Source organism: Phalacrocorax aristotelis, chromosome 14 (assembly GCF_949628215.1).
Source record: "Phalacrocorax aristotelis chromosome 14, bGulAri2.1, whole genome shotgun sequence".
Lineage (NCBI taxonomy): Eukaryota > Metazoa > Chordata > Aves > Suliformes > Phalacrocoracidae > Phalacrocorax > Phalacrocorax aristotelis.
In genome coordinates, this window is record NC_134289.1 from 15,007,678 (window position 1) to 15,025,135 (window position 17,458).

General features: G+C 45.9%; 1 protein-coding gene across 14 annotated transcripts in view; it reads left to right on the forward strand.

Moving 5' to 3' along the window:
• Positions 1 to 2,273: 2,273 nt before the first annotated feature.
• Positions 2,274 to 17,458, forward strand: part of KCNMA1 (potassium calcium-activated channel subfamily M alpha 1) — a 510,997-nt gene continuing 495,812 nt past the window's right edge. For 3 of the 14 annotated variants that reach the window (XM_075109788.1, XM_075109791.1, XM_075109776.1), the window contains exon 1: positions 2,276 to 3,044. In XM_075109788.1, the coding sequence (XP_074965889.1) occupies positions 2,724 to 3,044 (321 nt within the window). In that variant the 5' untranslated portion in view covers positions 2,276 to 2,723. Of the gene's footprint in view, positions 3,045 to 17,458 lie in introns of all 14 variants that reach the window. The other 11 variants (XM_075109787.1, XM_075109779.1, XM_075109790.1 and 8 more) reach the window with 6 other exon arrangements.

Below are 17,458 nucleotides of genomic sequence, written 5' to 3' on the forward strand. Positions count from 1 at the left end.
TGCCCAGGTGCAAAGGGCTTGTGGTTTCCATTAGCTGTAAGAGCATCTCTAAGCGCCCGGCACTTCTGGAGATCAGGCGGCGCGTGGCCGCGTTAGGATGCTCCTGCCCTTGCTCCGCTCCTGGCTGCTGACGGGCAGACAGACGCGGCGGTACGCGTGCAGCGGCGAGAAGGGCTCTCCTTGACCACCAACGCAGAAACGCGGAGCGAAACACCGTCAGGGCCAGGTTCTGAGCCCAGGTGCGGCTCCTGTCACGACAACGCTTTGTGGCCCCGGTGGTTTTGTAGCGGCAGGGAGGGCTGGCCACAAAGGACGCGGGAGGGGGTGGCAGCACGGGCTGGGGCTGCTCTTGGCAGCTGCCATGTGCAGTTTCTTTTCAACCTGATTTGTTTTCTGTGTCTGGAAATCCTCCACTTAATTCCCTCAGCCTCCTGGGAACGGGCTGCTTCAGGTGCACTATGGAACTGATAGTTTTCCTCCGGGATACAGTAATGTAGCCTTTTCTCACCTGTATATACCTCCCTGTTATTGTTTAATGCTTTCTCTATTCAGAGGCCTCGATTAATCCCTTCTTGAAAAAAAGGAAGCCCTCTTGATGGATCAGAGTAGAGGAGCAGATGGGAGTTGGACAAATGAAGTTGGGCAAATGGTGGTGCTTTTGCACAAAAAACTGGAGGTCAGAGGGCTAGAAACCCCCCAAAAAAGCATTGAGAGCTCATAAAATCTCGTTACCGTCACTTAAGTAGAAACCCAGCCCAACCCAACCCATGGCAGATGCAGAAGCAGGCACCGCTACTAGTAAAGGTGAAGAAATGACGAGTTTGGGACAGCGGCTCCGCGCGCACGCGGCGCCCCGCTCGGTGGCGGGGGGACGCCACGCGCGCACCGGCGGCTCGGTTTTACCCTTGAGAAGATGTCAAGAGGATCTGCATAATACTTTGTGCAGACAACCGGCGGGGCGGACCGCACCAAATGGAGATTTTCGTTTCTGTAGCAATATAAATATGGACATGCCTCTGCTTTTTGAGGGGGATCTGAAAATAAAAAAAGAAAGGAGGCAACTACTATCCAGATTTTCTCCCCCCCCCCCCGCCCCCCCCGTATATTATCTTAAATTGTCATTTCCGGAGGGTTAATTTCAGGAATGTTCTCGCAGCGATTTGCGGGGTCGCGGTTGCGGTATTTCTCCCGCGTGGATTAAAGCCAAGCCCACGGACGCCTTCAGAGGCCAGAGCCCGGTTCCCCGATGTTTATTCCCCGCTCCCTCACCGCGTTCCCCCGCCCCCGCCCCCCCACCCCGCACGCCGGGCACCTGCTGCTGCAGCTCAGCCGCCTCCCGAGCGCCCCCTCCCCTCCCACCCGCAAACCCCGGGGCTTCGCCCCCGCCAAGGCGGTGCGGGACACGGGGACAGACACACGGACGCGGGCTGCGGGGGCCGTGACGGGGCCGTGCGTTATCCGCTGCGTCATGACATCCGCCACAGCAGCCCCCCCCAACCCCCCCCGCCCCCGCCCCACCGCGGCTGCGGCCGCCATGGACCCGCCACCGCCGCCGCCGCCAGCGGGACTTGTTGGACCGGCAGCTCCCCGGGCACCGCCTCGCCGCCACCTGTGACACCGCCTCGGTGTCCGTCCGTCCCGTCGTGTGTCCCCCCCCCCACCCCCCCCCCCGCCGGCTCCCCGCGGCGGTGCCTCGGCGGCCCATGCGCCCGCGCCCCCTCCCCGCGGGGCCCTCCGCGAGCCGCGGGCTGGGCCGCGGCGGCAGATAAGGAGGGGCGGGAAGCGCGTGAGGAGCGGGCGCGTGAGGGAGCTCCCGGAGGATGGGCAGGGCGGCGGCGGCGGCGGCGGCGGCGGCGGCGGCGGCGGCGGCGCGGGCAGCGGCGGGCCGGCGGGGCACAGCTTAGGAGCCGCAGGAGGCTGCTGGTGCCGGCACCGCGGGGGGAAGAGGAGAGGAAGGGGCTGGACTTGGAAGAAGAGGAGGAGGAGGAGGAGGAGGGTGCGCGCGCGCGGGGGGGGTGGGGGGGGGTGGGGGGGGGGGGACAGGCACACACACGGCTGAGTATCGCTAATAACAAGTTAAAGACTAATAACAATAATACCAGAGCACCTCGCGGAGGATCCGCGGCGGAGGCTGGGAGCCCCCGCGGAGGGCAGCCGGGCTGCAGCGCTGGGTATCTTGGAGCGGCGCTCCGAGGCATCAGCTTGTGGTGGTGGTGGATGGTGTTGGTTTTTTTGGTGTTTTTTTTTTTTATTTTTTTTTTTTGGGGGGTGGGGGGGTGGTGGGCGGGGTGGGGGCTGTGTCTGCGGGAGAAGGAAGGGGTGGGAATCTGAGGAGGAGGCTACCTTTTTATTATTATTATTTTTAATTTTTTTTTTTTTAACATTATTTTCGCCGTACGAGGAGGACGCTCAGAATTCACCGGCCTGTCGGCTCCCGAGAGGGACCCGGGGATTGTGCGCTCGCTTTTTTTCACCTTTTTTTTTTGTTTTTTTTTTCTTCCCCCGTTTGTTTCTCTGTTTTGTTTGTTCGCTTTGATTCGTTGGTGCGTTTTCCTTCTTTAATTTTTCTTTTTTCTTTTTTTTTTTCCCTCCCCCCCCCCCCCCCCGCCGAGCAGCAGCGGCGGCAGCGGCAGCAGCAATATGGCTGGTGATGGGGTTTTTGGGGGGCGCTGGCGGCGGGAGGAGCTCCGGGCAGCCCCTGCGCGCCCGGCTCGCTGTTAGCTATGGCAAATGGCAGCGGCGGCGGCGGCGGCGGCTCCTTCCCGGGCGGCGGCGGCGGCGGCGGCATTAGAATGAGTAACAATATCAACGCCAACAATCTCAACACAGACTCGTCCTCCTCCCCCGTCAATGTGCCCAAGATGGATGCGCTCATCATCCCGATGACCATGGAGGTGCCCTGCGATATCCGCGGACAGCGCATGTGGTGGGCTTTCCTCGCCTCATCCATGGTCACTTTCTTTGGGGGACTCTTTATCATCCTGCTGTGGAGGACCCTCAAGTACCTGTGGACTGTCTGCTGCCACTGCGGGGTCAAAAACAAGGTAACTCCCCCTCCCCTGCCCCTCCTGGTGCCGGTGGTGGTTTGGTGCGGTGGTGGTGGGGAGGAGGAGGAGGAGGAGCGGACACCTGGGCGAGGTGGCACTGGACGAGATGCCCAGGGCTGCTGTTGGATGGCAGCGTGCTGCCTGCTCTCGTCGTAGGGTCGCCACGGGCTGTCGGGAGCCGCCCCGTGGGGTGCGTGGCTGGAGGGGCGAGGTGCTGGGTGCAGCCCTGAGACGCGTGTGTCCGTGTCGTGTCGTCCCCCCCCCCCCCCCCCCACCCGGTGCCCCTCTCGCCCTCCCACCCCACGCTTGCTTTCGTCCCGTGGCACAGAAGGTGCGCCCGGTGGCGGCTCGCCCTCGGCGGGGCGCGCGGTGGGACGGTGCGGTTGGGAAGTTGATGCGCACCCCCGGCACCGCACATGATGGCAGGGTGGGAGTGTTTGTTTGCTGGGCGAGGCTCTCGGTGCCCTCACGGGATGAGAAGCTTTGGCAGAATTAAAAAAGGTAAACTTCTCACTCAAGTCAATCCTTTTAAAGCCAGTTCCACTCCGCAAGAATCTTTGACGCTTCTGTTTGGTAAATTAAACATAGGTATCTAGAAATATTTAGCGCATTCGTAAGTAACACACTAGGTCAGTATTCATTTAGTCTAAGTGCAAAATCTTCGAGGCGAGCGCTCTGCCCCTTTGATTTTTGCATATTAGCAGCTGCAAGAGAGCCTAGTACTTGAAGTTAGGGTTGGCTCCTGGCTTGAAGGGTCTCTGTCAAACTGAAGCTAAGAACTTGCTCAGGTCCAGACTTTCGTTTTTGCTTAAGACAAATGGGATAGAAAGTGTTAAGACTCTGTATTTGTGAAAGTGGATTTTGACAGACCCCAAAATAGACCAGCAGCTGGAGTTTCTCCCCTTCCCTTTTCACATTTTTTGGATTACAAATGGAATAATATCTGCTTCAGTTATTCCTGGCACACAGACACCCACAAAAACACACACACCTTTTAATATATGGTTGCTAGGTTGCTGGCTTGCTTTGACGTACAGTGAGCTGTATTCCCCTTTCTCCTGTCCCCTCCCCTCTAAACACCCTCGATGCAGTGCATAGCCCAGCTGCGCGAAGGATCTACCCGTAGGGGAAACCAGAAACAAAGTTAGAGTGCGAGAACTTGTGTGTTTGGGTTTAGCAAGGTAGGCGTCCAGTTCGCATTACCTGAACGAACCTCCACGCTTCCAGGTGGAGGTAGAACAGTTAGAGTGAACGTGGCCTATCTATGGAAGAGGCGCTTGCTAGAGATAAGGAATAAATAAAAGCTTTGAACTCAACCTTAAGCTTTCTGAAACCTACCAGGCAGTATCGCTTCTCTATAGGCATTTTTTTTATTCCGTTCAAAACCAAACCTGAGCTTTCTCAGCGAGGGGTTAGCCAGGTATGATGGCAAGGCTCGGGTAAATTTGTGATAATAAGCGTGTCTCCTAAAATACCACTTCCTACAACAGTAAAAGGTGATTTTCAAGTCTGGGTGGGTCGTTAAGACTTGCCTTCTGTTTCTTCTGTGTGTATTTAGCATTTTCCTCTGCACATGATGAGACAAATCTGCAAGGGCTATCGGGGATCTTGACGAAAGAGAAAATCCTACAGGTTATCTGTCACCTCGTGCTTCTTTCCTTGAGAGAATGAAAAGTTAGACTTGTATGCAGACTTCTTACGCATTGTGTCTGGGTGGGTATCGTCGGTCTGACATGCCGCTGTTGGGACGTAGTTAAAGCAGATCATTTCTTAACCAGTACAGCAAAGCGCATCCAGATTGTCTTTAAAACCTCTTAGGCTAAATGTATCGGCTCGCTGAATAAGAGGTATCATCGAGGGGCTCCAACACTTCCAGTCTGAGTGATTTGACATACCGTGGCTATGCCAGGTTGTAAGGTTTGAGCTTATTTCGTGTTTGAGACCTGAAGTAGCTGTGCCCATGAATATTGTTCCCTGGGGCAGGAGGATGAAGGACTCTGCAGGTAGGGGGAGATAGATGTCTCTTTTTGGATTGTGTTTGTTCCACTTGTAAGGGTTTTCAAGCCTCTTAAGAAGAACTCTCAAGGGCCGATCCTGCATTCCTTACGTGCTAAAGTGGGGAATTGGAGGGAATTCTGTGTGCGTAAGGTGTAACGATTTATTGCAAAACACTTCTAGTATTATTTAGGGTCTAAAGACAAACTGGAGTAACAACTGGAAACGTCTTAAACTTTGCTGTTACGGAACTCACGCTTTGTGCTGCATGGTAACTTGGGCACGGCTGCCGAGGCTGCTGGTGAGAAATGTGAGGGCGTAGGTATGCTCTGTCGGCTACATCGGACCTGCCGGCAAAAGCGGTTTTACAAGAAGTAGCTCCTCGTGCTGCGGGACTGGAGACGTTTTCTGTGTGTTAGGGCCTTGCCTTCGCTGCGCTGCCTCTTCTGCTGCTCCCCGGGCTGTGGCGGCGTTGGGTTAGCCAACGCGAGGTCCTGGCGAGCGGGCTGACAGAAGTCTTCCTCCTGGCTACTTTCTGCAGCTTCATATTGACCAGTTCACTTATGGGTGTGAATACTTGACAGAGTTACTGTGCTAACACCCGTGCCCGTATATGTTATTTATGTTATTGCAAGGAACCGCAAAAAGGTGATGTTTTTTTTTTTCTTCCCCTGCTATATTCTATGCACAACATTGTATTCCTCAGACTTGTCAGCGATGTAACGCTTTTTAATGGCTGCACAGAGGGATTTAGAATGTGGTTCCCTCCCCCCTTAACTCATTAAATTTAAGGTTGGAATTTAAGAACGTGATATAAACAGTTTAACACTTTGTTGTATGAAATTTCACTACAGTTGTGTTTTTTTTTTTTCTCAGAGATAAGAAAGTCAAGACACTGTAAGTCAAGAATATCAACACTTCTGGTAACAGAATGATAAATGTTGCCCCCTAAAGTTCCATATCCAATTTATGTCATTGTATATGAACAGAACATTAATATTAATCACATGCTACAAACGATTGCTGAAGTTTTAGGATCTTGATGCTCCATGCTCGCTTTGTGAGATGACATTTTTAAAAACCTGTCAAAAAGAAAAAATGTAACTGTTGACCTGTGTTGTCAGTGTTCCACGTAATATGAGGGTCGTTACAACTGAAGCCCTTGTACTCCTTGATTTAATATGGTATATAATTTTAGAGGTAATTCTTCCAAAATTAGCTAGTTGTATTGCAGAGACTTAACGAACGCTGTTTTTCTCCTCCGTGTTCACATGTACATTTTTAGGAATGCCTAGGTGCTGTTAAAGACCGTCTCTTTGCTTTGTTCTTTGCCCCTTGACCAGCTCATTCCTGTTCGTGTGTGAAAAGTAGAATGTGAGACTGAAGTTCAGCGGGCTGGACTCGTGACACCATTAGTTGCTCTTGTTTCACAGAAATCACAGAAAAAGGAAATAAATATTCATGGGGAAGTACACAGTTATAGCAGCTAAATTCGTATTATCTGTAGTTCTTTTGATTATATGGATCTGCTACTGCTTTTTCTGTGCTCCCGAGGGGCATTTTCTACTCCCATTATCGGATACTGTGCTTCGAACAGACTCTTGAACAAGAAGGAGGTTCAGCGGAATGAGAAAGCTCAAGTCTGGGGCACAGTTGGCTCCTGAAATACCCTATTGAAGAGGGTGATCTTCAAACCCTGGCTCTGTGTCACTGCTCCTTGGTTCCCCGAAGGGTGGCACCCCTTATGTACCTCATGCCTTCAGGGCTCTTCCAGGTGGGACGTGTCTCTGTCGCTCTGCTCCCCTTGGAACGATTTCAGTGTTTTGAAGAGCTTTCTCCCCGCCCCAACCTAGGACTCCTATATGTATAAAATGAAATTACGTTATGATTATGGATGGCAGATGCTGTCCTGAAATTGCAAACCGTAATAATCTTCCTTCCTATTGGTCTAAATATTTCCGAAGTTTAATAAAATATGCAGTGCTAGATTTTGGTCAGTAGAAACCAATCAACATTCCCATTTGCTCTGAACAGAAAAATTTTACTTTTACTGGAAGTAGAATATTTGCAGGCGTCGTCTTTGAGAAGCTGGGAATTTTCACCCAGACCTTTAAGGCCTGAGAAAATTTTTAAGTGGCAAAATTTCAGTTCTCCCTAAAAGAAGGAGTGTTTCAACTAAACTGGCTCTCACAGAGCTAGTTTTGTCGCTTTCTTGGCAACATCTGCATAAACCTCCTCTCCAAGTAAAGAAACAACCTCAAACCAAGGTGCTACATATTGAGAAGAGCAGGGGAGTATTAGAAGGCGCACGTGGACACATAACGCAGGAGATCCCGTCATTTAAATCCGTATGTGGAAACCTCACCTTGACTCTCTCGAAGATGTACTGAGCAGAAGCGTCTGAACAACTGGAAGGCTCAAGGGATTAGCAGCGGACTGCGATGCATGTTGCTCGTCAGTCACATGTGCAGCCTGGCTCGAGGCACCGAATCGTTCCCGTCTCATGGCTATCAGGTGGTCTGCGCGGAGTTACGCCGTCAGCGTCCCACCAGCCAAGTTGCCAATTGAGAGGTGGACGTGGTGGAGAGGTCAAGGGCTGAAAGAAAAGCTGCTCCCAGCGCGTTGCAGATGGTGTTTCTGCAAGTGAAAAAGGCACTGATATGGAGAGGTGTCTGCTGCTGTTTTCCGCGCCGTGAAAAAGATGGCACTTTCGGCTGTCTGGATTTCAGATTTTAAAAACTCGTGCTAAAATTGGTTATGCATGTGGAAAAGAAAATGTATGGACGAGGATTTAAGCTGTAAACCAAACAGCCTCGACTGAAGCGTTATTTTGATGCAGTATCATACTTATTTTCAAGGCTTTGCAACACATGCATTTAAGTAGAAAATCGGCCCTCGGAAGGAATTTGCACGTTTGCAAATCCATAAATGCTGGTTGGAAACTATTAGATTTCACAATTTTTTTTTTCCAGTTTAGCTTAACAGAAGAAATGCCTGTAATGGGGAATGAAACACTTTTAAATATCATCTATATACGCAGGTTTGATGCGGTGGGATTTCTCAATGCAGAATGAGGGCAGTTTACAGCCCCAGAGACAGAAATGCTGAAAATTTTGAGAACGCTAGTCCTAACTATAACCTCTGCAGGGAGAGGATCTAATGATTACAATTAAAAAAGCAATGATGTTCCATGGCTGCCCTGCACTATTGCAAGGAAGTGGGTTGTGAATCTTAGTCCTTGAGTGTCCTTCCTGGGATGGATCTTAAAAAGTAATCTCTAGTCAGGCGGAGGTGAAACACAGAGCAATGGTCAGTGTTCCTGCGGAGGCTGGCTCTGCTATTCTGTGGAATCCAACTTGGATTGACAAAAGTTCATGCGAGTTTCAGGGCTGGCTGGTAATAATTCCTCGTCAAGATCAGTTCAGCAGCAGCCGAGGCATTCAGTAGCGTGAGTTGTAGGACAGCAGCTCCAGAGAACCTGGTGAGATGTAAACTTAAAATATCTGTGGGTGAAATTAGGGGTGGGGTATCCCTTTGGTTCTATTAAACGTATGTAGTCATGTTGCATAAAATGACATATTTTACATGTATGAAAATTATCGCTTTATCGGAAGTCGGAGAAGGACACGGTGAATACAGCTTGTGGAGGTTTTCTGAGGGGAAGACTGCTGAAACATTATGTGTGGGTGTTAATGGTTAAAAAATATTTTTCTCCCCCACGTATCATTTCAGTGACAAAAGGAAAGGGCCTACACTTCAAAAAGCTATCCTAAAATGCTGTGTTTCTGTAATCAACTCATAGGTTGAAGGCTTAGAACCATAGAATTGTAGAACATCTCAAGTTGGAAGGAACCCATAAGGATCATCGAGTCCCTCAGGTCCCTGCTCCTCGCAGGACTACAGCGCCTGACCCTTCTGCCCAACCTGTGCAGTGAATTCAAAGCATTGTTAGATCACAGGACTAGGCTGGCATTGATACCAGCTTGACATGGGTCTGAACACGCAAATTCCAGATTAGGCCTCACGGTTCGTAAGTGCAAGCACTCTTTTTACGGCACATAGGTCGTCCTGGGTGACAGGGGAAGGTGGACGTGCAGTAGGAGTTTGTTAGCATTTTTACCAGTAATACAGCTGGACGAATAAATGGGAAAGCAAGATACCTATCTTCCACGGCTCTCATAGATGTGTTGGTCAGGAAAGGCTCGTTTTGAACCCCGACGGTATTTATAGCCTGAGAATACATCGGGTTTGCATCTTTGAGAGGAACACTTTATTCCCATATATAGTATGCATGGCTCTGTTTAAATGAATGTGCTGCCACTGAAATGTGTTGAGTTCAGTTTGCTCTGAGATGATGTATTGCAAGTATTTGTCAGTTCGAGAGTTACAGAAATGGAGAGCGTTATCCAAAGCCTGCTGAAGTAGAGGGAGGCCATCCTCATAACTGCAATGGTTTTGGACTCAGGCCTAGATGTTCACAGTGTTCTAGATGAATCAGATTTTTTTTTTTTCCAAATGATTCGTATGTTAACATTGTAAGCTTTTAAAAGCTTTTCTCTTTTATTGTAGCGAGGTGTATTTACTTGGCTCGTGGCCATTATGTCTGGGATTTCAACATTAGAAACATAATATTTAGAAATCACACAAGGTATGTTTCCACTCCGGTTAAGACTTACACATGCTGCCAGGCCCCCCTTGGAAATCAAAAGTTGGGTGCTTGAAGTACCCCCTCATGGCATCTCTCCTGCAAGCTGATGTGCAACGGCAAATATTGGCTCTTTTATTTTAGAGCCGCAGTAAGTCCACATTTAGCAGAACTGGCAAAGGTCCCTCACCCCATGGATCACCCGCGGGATGGAGACGTGTTTGCAGCCACAGCCCCGCGTCCTGGAAATCCCTTTGCATGTCCTTAGCTTTGCTACCTAATTTAAATATCAGAACTGCCAACATGTAGTGGAGAAAAAAAGACAAACCTGATCACCGGGCCAGAAGAGTGTCAAGCGGTACTGTGACATCATAAACAACTGCACCATAACACAACGGCTGGGCCAGAATTTGAGGGGCTTGTCACTTGTAACTGTTAGAGACGGGTCTACTGTGTTGCGTTTTTATTGCTTTCTAAATACTGAGGAATAAATTTATAATACGGTTTTTGTTCCCCTTTGTCCAAGCAGATGATGACTAAATATTTGGCATTTTCTGTCTTGTTGTATTTAATTAATTTTTCATTATCTCTTTTACATTTTTATGTCATGGTTTATCTCTTTTGTTTTATATCATTATATCTTTATGTCTTTATGTCTTTTGTTAAACTAAAAAGTTAGACTAAAAAGTCTAACTAAAGTTAGACTCACTCTAATTTGCTACTATTAATGAGATTAACCCTAGCACTGCTGGTGTTGGATTCATTTTTTCTTTAAGTGTAGGGGAAACACTATTACAGATACGTCTTTAAAAAAACCACAAAACTGTTTGCAAAGGGTGACCTTAACATTACAATAATAAAGTGAAATATAGTAGAGTGTTTCTTTGTTTAAGCACCTTGTAATTTTTTTCTAGTATGAATGCTGTTAAACTCATGTGCGGTGTGATGGCGCATGGGTGTTCTGCTGGCCAGAAATGACTTGAAGCAGGTTACTGGCTGCTTTGACCTGCGATGGTGGTTGGTGCAGAGCACGTCAGATGCTGTCAGATATCGTGGTGAATCCTTTGCCTACAAGTGATTTGACATCGCTTTCTTGAGAGCGAGGTAGCTGATCGACAGGCAGGTGTTTTGTGGTGTTTTTGCATTTTCTAGCTTGTCGTACTAGACATATTATCTCATAAGGAAGCCAGTAAACTCTGCTTGGGTTTTAAGGACTGAAGGAAAAAAACCCTCTTTTTCCCTTTTAATCACAAGAACAGCCTAGATAGGAGGAAATATTGCAGGGTCTGTCCATATGTGGTGCAAACATTTCTCCCCATGAGGACACTTCTGATAAATTCATTTTGTTACGTGGGAAGTTTTTACCAGCCTTTAGGGTTAGTTTCCTTCTATTCTTGATACATTTATATCCAAAGGCTTCTTTGGATTCCCTCAGCAGCAGAAACAGCGGATTGCTGTTTTTATACTCACGTGATTTTCATATCGCTTAAGGCTCTCGGCAATAATACATACTTGTTTCCTGGTGCCCTCCACTGTAATGTTATTTTTCTGCTGTCTGTTGTGCTTTTTTTATGGATTTACATGGATTGTATGCTTAAGAAATGATGTCTTCGTTTGAGAGAGGGCCTGGTGTTTGGTTTAAGGCCCTACCAAATTTCACCTGACTAAATGCTGGTTTTCCTCCCCTGACTCTGCCTTACGTGTGTAAGTTACGGTGTTGTCATTTCATGAGTTAGAAGAGCAGTACTTGTATTATAGATCAGCTGTTCCTAAAAGAAAACAACACAAAAAACTTCACAGTTTTGATATTTGCAAAAATAATTTCGGTTGCTTTGTTGGAATGTGCCCCTAGGAGATAATAAAGTTTTAACTACTAAGAGAGGCAAATGCTGTCCAAAGTGTGGAGCTTTGCCTCTGCCTGTAGGATTGAAGTGATAAAATTGTAATGAAAATCTTGGTATCTTTGAGTTGCCAGCTGAACGATAAGATACAATTCCAGGAGCAGAAGGAAAAAAACCACTTGATTTTTCCGATTTCTAATTGAGGGCATTATATTTGGTATTAAGTTATGCATAATTTTTAAAGAAAACTCACACAGCAGTTGCTCAGGTTAATGCGGGGAACTTAAGTCAGCGCTTGCACAGAACATCTCTTTAGACACCAAAATTTAAGTTCTGAATAAGGAGTTTGATTTCAGAATCAGTGATAATTTCAGATGGTTTCAGAAAGGAAGTGTTGATCTTGAAAACTCATGTCCACATTTAGGTGTTTGTCATTAAACATAAGTGCTAAAATCCAGGTACACTTTTTTTTTTGGGTAACGTTGGTTTTACACGTCGTTTTATGGACTTGAGTAGGGTTTACCTAATCCCCTGTCCGTATATATAAACAGAGGAGAAGGTACGTCAGTGTCTGTGAAGTTACGCACTGTTCTAAAGCTCTTCAAAGCAGCAGTGTCTCTTGCATTAACATCTAATACTCTCATTTTAGTTTTCTTTTACCCAAAATGTTGATTCACACCCCCTAATCACAAATATTTATCTAAAGATGATTTAATAACTTTAATTAAATAACTTTATAACTAAATAACTAAGTAACTTTAATTAAAAATAAGTTAAAACCCCAACTTTTCCGTGCTCCCATATTGAAACCATGGGGGTGATCAGAACGTGTTATCATTTCTATGGCTACAGTTGCTTTAATAAAGCTGTATATAAACTTTTGCCTTTATCGCTGTCCATGGGATTATTTGTCTTTGGGTTTGTGTTCTTTAAAGGGAGAAATGCTAACGGCTTAAAGCGAATAGATCTTAATCTTGCTCTTACTTCAGCTGTGTACAAAGGTATAATGTATCCTTACAGTTGGTTACAGAAATATTATTTAGAGACCTTTCTTTCCTGTTACAGAGCGGTCGAATGAGAGAATGCATGTTCATAATTTGTAGAGGTGGAAGCTAGTTCGACCTCTAGGGTGAAATGTTTACTTATTTTATTTTTAAACAACAAAGTAAACCCAGAATTTCATAGGCTCATCTGTTTGCTTTTTATATACAGAGAAATAGAATGTTCAGTTTTGCGACAGCCAGCATTTCTGCCTGCAGCAGCTCAAGGGCACTACAGAAGACTCCAGCCTGGCACCTGGTGCACTAAGAGAGCAAACCTGCTGAGTTACTAATTGTTAAAATCCTTCCCTAATGATGAGCCGGGGTGTTGCTGAACCTTGTTAAGAGGTGGGTGACACCCCACGGCGAGCTGACTGAGGGGGTGTGTGGTGGAGGGCGAGGGGTGGCATTGCGGCGCATCCAGGCTGTCATTGTGCGCGTCGGGGTGCGGCACCGGGGCGCTCCTGGGGCGGCGGGGCAGCCTGCGTTCGGTTTAGAGCACGCCTGGCGGCATGGTTATTTCTGTGAAGGTGCCCGAGTCACACGACGCAGTGTTTACGTCAAGTTTATGACGTGGTAGGAAGTGAAGGTGATGTAAACCACGCCCGATCTGACCTAACGCCTGCTGAAGCTGAGTTACATCACCCCCCACTTTTTAAAAAACAAATTGAATCTGTCAGATGAAGTTAAGTGTTTTGGGGGAGCGGTATTTTTGATTTAGTCTTCTAAGACCAGACTTAACTGTCCCGAGGTGATGGTTTGACAGCGCTAATAAATCCAGGCTTTAGAGTCTGAGGAGAGAGTCGCTGCAAGGTCCCTGAGCTGTGTCGAGGACAGGCTGTGACTGGCAGGTGGTAGGAGCTCCAGATCCCAAGTCACCATAAGTCTTTTTAGGCATTTTTTTACTGACTGGAAAGGATTTCATAGGTAAAAGTTGACTACTGAAAAGTTCTAAAAGTGAGGTTCTTTCATTATTAGCATGCTAAATATTAATTTAGTTATGTCCTATGGTGAATATGATATTGTTCACTTCAACAGTTTAGCTAGGTGAGGAATGCACTTCTGAAAGTAAACTCTGCCTTTTCCAGCATCATTAAATAGATTCCCTTCAGGTGAAGCTATGTAGGAAGCTGAGCTCCAGGACCACCTCATTTATTCCACCTGTTTATGGGCTTAAGTGCCCACAGCTGGCCTAGATTACGCTTGAGGGTATAAGTGTTGAAGTATGGAGAGGGTGGAGCTCCTGTGGTCAGTTGTCTTGCTCCTTGTGAAGGTAAAGCTAGTTGTGTTTTTTGGGGAAAATCCTGGGTGAGCTCTTTTGGTAAGCTTCTGGCTTTATTTTTATTTATCCATTTATTTTTTAAAAACCAGTGTACAATGTATGTACAGCTTGTTACAATAGCTCCTCCAGATGGCTCTTTCTTTTACTATGCTGTAACTGTGACTCCAAGGTTCAGCCTGCTCTCACGCGCTCGCTGTGGGTGCTGTGGCTGGGCTGGCTGCTGAGGAGGGGGGTAAGACTCTGCCTTTAGGTGACTTCTTGCTACCTTCAAACATCACAGGTCTTGGGCTGTGGCAGAAGCATTGATCAATTTCAGGATAACTCTTCTAAAATTACTGTTTTTGTATGGTTCTTCTAAGAGTTTTGGCAGGTGTGTGAAGTCTGCATGGGTAAAGATATTATTACTTGGCCTGACTGAGGGGGAAGCAAATGGCTTTGGGAGGGTTGTTTAAAGCAGTTGTTGCCTCTTTGGTCTAGTCTGAGACAACAAGTGGTTGAGCTTGATGCCCGGGTGGTTTTCAGGGAGCTTTTCTTGTCACCGAGAACTTTGGTCCAGAGCTTTTGTTTTCAAAGCATTTATTAGAAGTGGAGAGAAAGGTAATGATGGCTTCCACTAAAGGTAAAAGTTCTAGAAAAGCTTCTGGTGATATAAACAGACTTCTAAAGATTGTGCCTCATAAGTATATTCTCTAAGCTTAGTAAAATACTGGTTATGAACAAGAAGCAGAGGAACCATTTTAAATGTGGGCTTTTTTCATAACTGTATTTCTCAGTTTGAATTGTCTTTTCCTTGGGACAAATTGTTTTGGTCCTGGGAACGGATTGTTTTCAGTAGTGACTGTAAGACTGTAGTTTCCGTTGGTTTGTAAAATACTCTTTGGATTTTAAATGGTATGTAAATGTAGGCTTCTGTGTAACTCCTATAGAAAAAACATAATGCCCGTGCCTCTTAAAATGGATGGCTCTAATGGTTATAGGAAAATCAGAACGTGGTCTGAGAGCTGATGGAAATGGCAGTTCATTTAATGTCAGAATGTATCATGTGTCTTAAGGCCAGAGCAGTGTTTTGGCCGTTAATATTAGTGGAAGTAGAGGCTTCCTTACCCTTGTAATTAAATTGATGTTGGTTCCTGGATGTCTGCTTTTACATGATCAGCTTGTTTTGATGTATTTGGGCTCATTTCTAATAATTTACAAGAGTATCACATTAAGCTAAAGTGTTAGATAATTCTTTTCTTAAAATAATTGATTGAAAATAATTTTACATTAAAATACTAGTTGAATTTAGTGCAGATATTGTAGAAAATGCACTGATGTAAAGTGGTTTTTTTTAGAAACAGGGAGATTATTCAGAATTATGTGTTATTTCTACTTGTCTTCTGGCCTCAGGCTTCTGATTAGGTTGCGTAGTCTTGAGTGGACGTTCTTTAAGCATGTCACCAGACTTCTGAAGATGAAAACCTGAAATTCTTCTGCAGTTATGAGACAGTGGGAGCTAAAACTCTATGAAAATGTTTTAATATCAGGCGAGATGCAGTGTATCCATTACAGGGATGGGCTTTGGAGAGCTGGCAGAGCTCATTGTAAGCAGGTTTATGTTTCACACCGATATGCTTGCACTAAAACTCATTCCTGTATGGTGTGTGAATGCTTGTGCACCGTTTAAGTTCCATTTAGAGGGCTGAAAAACTTGTGGGTTTTGTGGTATTTTCTGCAAGTGGGAAAACTCATTACTAGGGCTCCAGGATATGGTTTTAACTGTTCCACTCTATGCAGGGAGCGTTCTGTGTTCAAAATGGGGCGTTGCAACCTAAAAGGCCTATCTGAACTATTTTTATTATTGTAGTATTCGGAGGCCGCACGGTTTTGCAGGCTTAGTTATGCCAGATCCTATTACCAGCTTTGACAAAGGGGTGATCCTCTGCCTCGTGCACCTTGTGATCTGAAAGCAGATCGTAAGGAGAAAGCTGGGGAGGAGCAGGGCTGTGAAAGAACCCGTTTGCCCCAGTCTGTATGAAGCGACCTCGTGAGCAAGATAAGAAGATGATTTCATTAATGTACGTCCACTCACCCCATTGCTAGATCTACAAAGGGGACGTGGTTTGTGAGTCTGTTAGAGCAGTTACTATTTTTAAAGAACTACAGGTGGTTAAAACGCTGTGCCCTGCTAAGTTCCTTTCTTGAAGATTTATTTTTTTACATAAGCAGAGAATAAAAGGAATAATTAATAAAAAATATTTTTTTTGAAGTTTTAGCTGTACTGTGCTGAGGAATGTGCAAGAACAGAAAAATAACACGGTGGAGGGACTGAAGACTGATAAGAAGGGAATCTGTCTGGTTTAGTATGCAACGTATGGTGTTCATACATATTCACATTCAGACGCTTTGAATATGGTTGCTTTGCTGCCATTAAAAAAAACCTGAACCAGTACTCATATCCACACTGGATTTAAAGAATAATGTTACTTTTAGAATCTAGTTAAACATATGCTCGGTGATTGTACTATTTTTAGCTTCTTTGAACAACACGTGTTCTCCCCAGATATTTATTTGTGAGTGTTGTATGCTGTTCTTAAAAGGAAAATCTCGCTGTGTCAAGATTCTTTTACTGTATCCAAGAAAGGAAAGAACCAGGGTTCTTGTCAGTGTGTTACTTCTTGGAAATCCTAGGAGATGGGGTAGATTAATTAAATCTAAAATGGACCTATCTGGTAGTGCTAGCAATGCCAGGGGAGAACAGGTGAAATAATCTGAGCCAGAATAAACATATAGTGCATTATATAACCCGTAACGTAATCTGTGACCCATCACAAGCAGGAGGCTAATTGTGGTGTTAGACTATTTACTTTGGGTTGTGGTGTTGTTTAAGTCAAAGGGTCAATGTGGTAGTTCGAAATGCTTGTTTGTGTTACCCTGCTAAAAAGCTAAATATTTTTTCATTCTCAATAAGGCAGATGTAGTTAATCCATCCTATAAACAAGAAACAAATTCCCTGTATGGATTTGCTTGAAAATAAATGGGTTGACCATGGTTTGAAACAAAATGAAGCAAAGTCACTCTCTCAGAGGAGTAGTATACCTGTTTAAAATTTGGAGAGCTATTATCCAATTAAAAATGGTGAAAGGTCTTCTGCCAACCCAGTTTTGCCCCCAGATTTATGTTTGTGTAAGAAGAATACAAAAATCTCTATGCAGATGTTTGTGTTGCTAAAACTACCTTGTTCTTCAAGTTTCCTGCAATACTTCAGATGTAGTCATTGCATCACTGGGAATAGGAATATAAAAACGCCTGTAAAAATTGAATTGTATTACCCGATCTGGGAGGCATGCAAAAGGTAAACAATATAAATGCTGGGAAGAAGTGAATTAAATGAGAAAAGAAGTGGCAATGAAGAGATTAAAGGATGGTGTCTGTTTGCAGCGCAGGGTTTGGGCTTGGCAGGGCTCCTTAGCACACATTCCGTTTTTATTATGGCACCAGTTAGACACGATTCCTGTGTCGCTGGCTGCGTTATGGAGCGTGTGCCTGATAAAAGACTTGCAATGTATGCTCTTGGGGGAAGTGGATTTCATGAGGGCAGGGCAAGGGCCTGGGCCTTTTGGCATGGC